Below are 7223 nucleotides of genomic sequence, written 5' to 3'. Positions count from 1 at the left end.
AAAATGAAAGAATGACATGCTCCATGACTGACCTTGACGACTCACAACAAGCCACCCTTCTTCCACCGCTTCACCGGACTTGACATCTTTAGGGGTCTCCTCTTCTCCCCCAAAAAGCAGACGGGTGATCGTTTTGAACATTGCTATTTTCTCTCCGTCTTCCCTCGAGGTGTTAGTCTGAACTTGCTGCTGATACCGTCTTCCTCCCTTCTTTGTTCAGCAGAAAGAGTCTTTATCTGCTAAAGACAAGACAAATACTGCTCATAGAGTCACATGCATCATTGCTACCTTCAGTCCTGCTAATCCCTCTTTGACTGTTTGGGAGTGATGCAAAGGGGCTCATCCTCCATTATTATTTTTCAAAATTCAAGCAATCTGGGTCAGCTGACCAGGATGTCCAATTACATTTCTTTATGATACAGTGATTTGAATAATGATGCCCACTCCCCCAGAACATCATTGTTAGGGTCCATCTGTCTCTACATATATGGGGGAGGGGCTCCTTTTATCAAACATCTTGTCAGTGCGAAGCCTGGCCTGCACCTTTAAATGGACTGAGGTGGCTCCATGTTGAGCCATTGCACTTAATTAATAATTGACATTTTCTGCAACGTTGTTATGATGCTATTGTGTTGCATTTCCCACTTCCGGTTATGCAATGACGTACACATCACAGACATAATGAGAGAAATAACAGGATTACGAACACTACTGCAGCCACAGGGATCAAGTCTCCGATGAATCAAACATGTCTCACTCACTGAATTAGGTAGAAATCCATTTTTAAACTTTTGTTTCATGTCTTTGGGTCACAGAGTCCTCAGTGGTTTGCAGTAATATGACGCTATGCTTCAAACGGCTGCAACCAAACTAAACCGAGACAACCAATGACAGCCTGCAGTATACGTCAAATCTTATGTTGGGATAATCGAACAAAATATGTCTCCAATGTCAGCAACATGTTATTGGGTAGTCGATGTATTGTCTAACCACGTATGCAGTCATGAATCTCTGTAAGTGAATTGCAGCGTTGCGGTGTCCTTACCTACCGTTAAGTTCGTTTCAGTCGCAAAGCATCGTGTCAATTTGCAAATGTTCACCGGTTTCCTTATTTATTTATTTTTGCCAATTAAATCCTGTAAGTGTCACAGTCTAACAAGAAGACTTGTTCTGTATTTCAAATATTCAACCGATCACAGACAGGAGACCCACCCTGTGTCCCCGCCCACCACGAGCAACCCACCAATCAGAGACCACGACGTACTGCGCATGCACGTTGATTTGACATTTATTGTAACCGTCTTTGCTTTCTTTATGTCCACTTTTTTACCCCTTTGTCCAAGCTGTCTAAAGTTCACCATTGCTAAACAATCCACAGCAATGGTACCAACAATAAATTATTTCTTATTATTTGGCTGTTTGGTCAGTGGATGCATAACAAGAATTTTAATGGTTTGACCACTTTAAAATCACTCAAATTAAACAACTTCAAGGGGAAAAGGTGTCTTGATAAGATGTGGTCATATGCATGGGGCGCGTGTGTGTGTCTCTCAGATCAGCTGAGAGTGTATTATTGTGCTGTATCTACAGGGCAGCACAAACACGCGACAGTGGTGACTCTTTGTATCCCTCTGGTGATGGAGACCGCCTCCTTCATCCTCACTTGATGTCCCGTGGTGCCAGGCCTGCTGTTAGAACTTGAGATCTAACTCGGAGTACTTCAGTTCGTATTAGTGATGCTATATAAACTATTTTTTTTGAGTTAAGCATGTAGACACAAGACAAGAAAACTCCATAAAAAAAACATAACGGCAAGAAAAATACACCTTAATTTTTTAGTGATAAGACCATAGTGAATATCACAGAGCCACTGTACAGCATCAACCTAATACCAATTCTAATTCTATTTATGATGGGATCTTTGTAGGAAGACTAGCTGGATTCATTTCTGATTTGTATTGTTTTATTGAAATAGAAAGGGTGTCAGTTGAATATGGATTTATATTGTGACAATGGGTTTGATGTTGTACCCTGTACAAATGGCCAGTGATCTGATAAACAAGGCTTTTTTCCACACTGCTAAAATATATGGTATTCCTGTCGGGTACTTGCAGAACACAGTGGCAGTGTTTATGTACATAGGCTACTACAATGTCTTATTAGTCCTGTTCATCTGCCATAGCATCCCGTACAACACGATTTTATTGTTGCTGTGATATTTCTAATCCTTCTTAAATGTCTTGTTTGACTATTATAAATAATTAATCTCCACAGTATACTGCAGTTCAGTTGCCCACTTTTCAATGCTTTAGTGAAGATGAGGTCAAAGTCTGGTCAGTGGGACATAAACACCCCAACAACTTTCACTGTAGCTGTCTCAAAACGTCAAACATGAGAAGGCATATGAGACAGAGTCACAGTGGTTTGGTTAAAAAAAACCTTCATTTCACACAGGTGACACAGCTTTGGATACCCATCACTTGAGATCACCTGGATCGATGCTCTGATTGATTGGAAAACCTCTGTAACAGCGCCACCCGGTGGTCATCAGCCTCGGCCAGGTTGTGATATGACACTTTCTTCCAGAAGGTGGTGCAGTTACTCTACCTTTGTTAGAAGGCTGAGACGGCATGTGTATTAAAGTGTAGCTTTTTTTTTATCGTATTCTATTAGATAACATGTGGCAGGTCTGATGACTTACCCTCCACGAAATATTGATTCTTATTTTCATCACAACAATGTCATGAAAACTACAATTTAGTAGAAATAGTGTTCCACATTCACTATGTTTTAATGTTTAGACCGCGCCTCTAAATCCCCCTAAAGAAGGAAACAGTGGTGACTGAGTGCGAGGACCAAAGTTATACAAAGACATGCATGCGAGGTGAACTGGTCTTTAAAATGAATAATATCTTTTAGGCTTTAACGTGTCTGTGTTTATCTATGCACTGTGGTGGACTATCGACCTGTCTTGGTTGCAGTGGACAGTTTGATGTTTTTAAGCACACATTAAAAACAGAAGTAAGTCCTTGCAGCAGTATTCATACTAGGAGCTGTAGTGCAATAGAGCTGTCCAATTGCTGTTCATCGGGTCTCTAAATATCTGCACAAGCGGTCACTTACACAACGTAATTACAACAATTTGCTCCCGGTCTTTCACCGTTTCTGGTCTGCTGGTCAACAGCAATGGGTTTACGCGAGTGGACGCAAAGAGGCTCGTGTTTTTGTTGTTGTAGAGTGCGCGAGCATGTAGGCTTCATCCTGCGCACTTGAGCAGTGATATGGGAGGTTGGGGAGGGCCCTCGGGGCGAGCACACCCCTACCGCCCGTGTCAGAGTATTTCAGAACAGAGGCCAGTATTTAGTCATTCTGCATGAAAGCTGCACACACACACACACACACACACACACTTGTCTGCTCAAGTCCTCTCTAACTTGTGGACTATAGGAAGATATATTTTTTTCTGTTTCCTGTGGATCCGAGGACCAAGATTTGATTTACTTTTTTTTATTCTTGTAGAAACTGTGCGTCGTGACCACAGGATACTTTTACGCACAGTTTAACTCTCACAGGGACAATGCCTCGATCTTTCTTGGTCAAACAGTACTTCGCGAAACAAAAGCCAAACTACAGTGAACTGGAATGTCAGAATGGTGAGTTGTGAATCTTTTTTTCTTTATTCTTTATTTTGTGTTAATTATTAAAGCGCAAGTGTTAACACCACTAACTATTGCACATTTTGTCTGTAGTGTAGTTGCCAGTTTAGCTTAGTTAAATGTACCTACATTCTGGATAAAATCACTGTCTTTAGCTTTGTGTGCCTGGTTCGACTACAAGTCGGGGCCCGTTAGATGCACTTTCCCCCCTTTCTGCAACCAGACAGAGCTCCATTCATGTTACAAGTCCTTGTGAATACGTGGGAGGAAACGGCCCATGAAACCTCCCTATGGCTCCAGCTTTATGCTCAGTAAATGCTGAGAAAAACACGAATAAATCCTTTCAACCAGTACAGACAGTATAGGTGTAGTTGATGAAAGTTGATAAGACACATTTCAAATGGTGAATTTGTCTGTTCTATATTTCCATTAAATAGCATTGAACTTGTTGTGTACTGTCTGTAAGCTTGAACCATCCTCATCCTTCTCCCTCAGACATGTCACTGGAGAGGTATCCACTTGCTGAGCTCTGCTCAGGGGTCAACACCTCCATTGCCACCTGTTTCACAACAGGTCTGGTGTGGGACCTGAGCATCCTGCCCGCCCTCTACCTGCCCACCTCTAAAACAGAGCCCTCCACCACCCCGGGCCCCCTGGACCTCAGCTCCCCTTCCAGCCTCAGCAGCAGCGCCAGCAGCTGTGGAGAGGAGGATGAAGGACGCACCTCAGACCCCCCCAGCCCCGAACCTGTACACACGTACGCCCCTCGCCAGCGGATGAAATGCACCGGCGTCATCCCTCACATCAGTCCCCCCGAGGAGGAGGAGGAGAGGGAGGCCCCCGTCACGGTAGCCAGGCCAGCCTTCCTCTGCAAACACTGCCCCAAAGAGTACACCAGCCTCGGGGCTCTGAAGATGCACATCCGCTCACACACCCTGCCCTGCGTGTGCACCACATGCGGAAAGGCTTTCTCCAGGCCGTGGCTGCTGCGCGGCCACATCCGCACACACACAGGTTAGACCCATGTCTGCAACATAACAAGACACCCCCCCCCCCCCATCTGCTTGATTCCCACTTTATTGCTAATTCACGAGCGCAGAAATCAGCCTAAGTGTTGCCGTAAAGCTGTAAATCTACATTTGAGCGGCTGACATTGTCTTCATCAGTTGAGCTGTGATGTATGGGTGCAGGATATCCATGACAATCAGTTTGATGAGCTCAACACTTGATCAGCAGACAGGCTATCCCATAGGGAAGCCCTCTGTAGACCCTGCACTCATTGATTCCTCATTGTGTTTAATGTCCCAGCAACAATGACTCGTCAGCTAATTATCTTATCACGGCTGCTGGGGAAGACAGCAGATTGGGGACACGGGGGTGACAAAAGGTTTAAAGAATGCCTGAAGGCTCTGCTATCACAGAGCACTTTGTACCTGCAGCAACTTGTTAGCGTGCTAATCTCATTTGGCTCTGATTGAATCATGCTAATGCAGTCAGGCTCTGACCCCTCCAGCCCACCATGTGATTCTTCATTATCTTCAGAATGTGTGTGTGTGAGGTGTTAATGGGAGGCTCTTGTGAACTCAGAGATGCTAACTGTTGAGCCAGTCAAGTTATATGACGTGTGTTTTTGCTCCCTTCTTTCTCTGTCCAGGTGAGCGCCCGTTCTCCTGCACCCACTGCAACCGGGCCTTCGCTGACCGCTCCAACCTGCGAGCTCATCTGCAGACCCATGCCGAAGTGAAGAAGTACCAGTGTGGCGTCTGCTCTCGCACCTTCAGCCGCATGTCGCTGCTGCAGAAACACAGCTCCTCCGGGTGCTGCTCCTCCGCGGTGTGAAACCCAGCAGAGAGAGAGAGAGACAGACGGTACCAAGTCCGAGCTCAGGGCAGTGGAGGGCTAGTGGCCGCGGATAGGGGGGTCTGCACAAGCCCAGCTGGCTTGTTGACGACCTGTTGGGCCACAAAGAGCATGAAGTGGCCTTCTTCAAGAGACCCGGAGGGAATCAAGCCACATTATGGATCTGACTTTACAAGCCGTTTAGCTTCTTTGAAAAAAAAAACATCCGAGGTGCAGAATTTCTTTTCTTCCAATCTATTGGTCTCGAGGCCGGACCAAATCTGAACTGAGAAATGCCGACACTCTCTTGATATCTACGCCCGTTGTTGCTATTGTGCCCATTCCAAAGACCAACTATGTAGTGAACTCATTGGGGTAAGAGGTGTTCTTTCCTGTCTCCGTCCTGGTGCCGGCCAGCTCAGGATCATAGCCTAGACACAGCTGCTGAGAGGTAGGGGTGCGTGGGTGGAATAAATCTCTCAGCGTGCCTCAAAACACACACAGACACACACACACACACACACACACAAAAGCAAATGCACACACAGCTGTCCCTGGTACTGTGGTGTAGATAGACGAGGTGCCAACAGGTGCTACAGCCATGACCTTGCTGGCTGATAGCAGGTGACTTCCACTGCCCTTGGTTTGCTTAAGAGAAAAGAGGAAGCGTGTCATCACGAAAGAATGGCATCAGTTCGTCCTTTTTTCGCCAGTGAGGATCATTTTAAGCCTCTATTTTGTCTACATCCAAACCATCTCTTTAATCTGATGATTTTCAGAGATAGGAAAAGCCATGCTGTCTGTTATTTTCCAAAGAAGCTTCACTTTGCAGCAACGTGCAACATGGATTTCAATGCAAGCCATGCACTCAAAGTTACCACAGTGTTAATAATACTAGCCAAAGCCATATTTTGTAACTTAATGAATTTGTGCCTTAAAATTGTATTACTTTTTAAACCAAAAATGTGCCTCTTTTACCTCAGTATTTGTGGATTTAAAATAAACATTGATTGCAGTATTAGTAGAAAATAGCGGCAAACAGTTTGAAATGCAAAAGGCTGGGACCAAAGATTTTTAAGGTTTACACCATGGAGACATGGTCAACTAATATGAGATCAGAACCCTGTCAATGGACAGTACAAAGATACATTTTTACCTTTCCTAAACATTTTATGGCAGTGTTTATAGTGCAATGTGCAGATGATGTGTTATTTCAATTTTGTACTGTGCTTGTTTGTTCACTCCTATTTCTTGTATGTTGTAACTGATACATTTTCATCCAATAAAGTAATTTATGTTTATTAAAACCTGCTCTGTCATATGCATTAGCATGGGAAATCCACACTTGTACAGTTTAATCTCTTCGTTGATACAATGTGGAGAAAAGGGCGCAGTCGATTCGTTGGTTATAAAAAAGGTCTGTTTGATCATTAACTGGGAGCCTTCTGATCGACGTCTCGACATTAAGTGTGGAGAGTGAACTGACCATTGTTGTGAGGCTGAATTGCAGATGTGCAGGTGAGCACAGCTGTGTGATGGAAGGGAACAACTGACTGCACCTGCTTCTAGTTTGCACCTGCCATCTACTTGTCACTGTGCAAACACGGCTCGATATGTGAATGTGTGCGTGTGTGTGCGTGTACCGGTAAAAGAGAACTTGAGTGAAAGACAACTTCTGTTTTCAATCAATCCCAAGATCTAAAATGAGTTCATACGTGCTCACCGCGG

General features: G+C 44.5%; 2 protein-coding genes across 7 annotated transcripts in view; one reads left to right on the top strand and one right to left on the bottom strand.

Moving 5' to 3' along the window:
• LOC116384141 (glutathione hydrolase 7-like) overlaps positions 1-1200 on the bottom strand; it is a 6791-nt gene extending 5591 nt beyond the window's left edge. For 3 of the 6 annotated variants that reach the window (XM_031848557.1, XM_031848603.1, XM_031848594.1), the window contains exons 1-2: positions 1046-1200; positions 33-236 (exon numbers count right to left, since the gene is read on the bottom strand). The gene's annotated coding sequence lies outside the window, so the exon portion shown is untranslated. Of the gene's footprint in view, positions 1-32; positions 240-1045 lie in introns of all 6 variants that reach the window. The other 3 variants (XM_031848567.1, XM_031848585.1, XM_031848577.1) reach the window with 3 other exon arrangements.
• Positions 1201-3391: 2191 nt separating this feature from the next.
• On the top strand, positions 3392-6899 carry snai1a (snail family zinc finger 1a). Its single transcript, XM_031850245.1, has 3 exons — positions 3392-3653; positions 4152-4670; positions 5311-6899. The coding sequence occupies exons 1-3, from the start codon at positions 3578-3580 to the stop codon at positions 5493-5495; spliced, it is 780 nt and encodes a 259-aa protein (XP_031706105.1). The 5' UTR covers positions 3392-3577; the 3' UTR covers positions 5496-6899.
• Positions 6900-7223: the final 324 nt, after the last annotated feature.

This window comes from Anarrhichthys ocellatus, unplaced genomic scaffold, assembly GCF_004355925.1.
Source record: "Anarrhichthys ocellatus isolate YVR2014 unplaced genomic scaffold, GSC_Weel_1.0 scaffold1, whole genome shotgun sequence".
Taxonomy (NCBI): domain Eukaryota; kingdom Metazoa; phylum Chordata; class Actinopteri; order Perciformes; family Anarhichadidae; genus Anarrhichthys; species Anarrhichthys ocellatus.
This window is presented reverse-complemented; position numbering and strand designations above follow the sequence as displayed.

Coding starts and splice junctions, on each gene's coding strand:
- snai1a (XM_031850245.1), top strand. CDS start 3,578: ATGCCTCGATCTTTCTTGGTCAAACAGTACTTCGCGAAACAAAAGCCA. Junction 3,654..4,151: donor TGAACTGGAATGTCAGAATG/GTGAGTTGTGAA, acceptor CTTCTCCCTCAG/ACATGTCACTGGAGAGGTAT. Junction 4,671..5,310: donor CCACATCCGCACACACACAG/GTTAGACCCATG, acceptor TTCTCTGTCCAG/GTGAGCGCCCGTTCTCCTGC.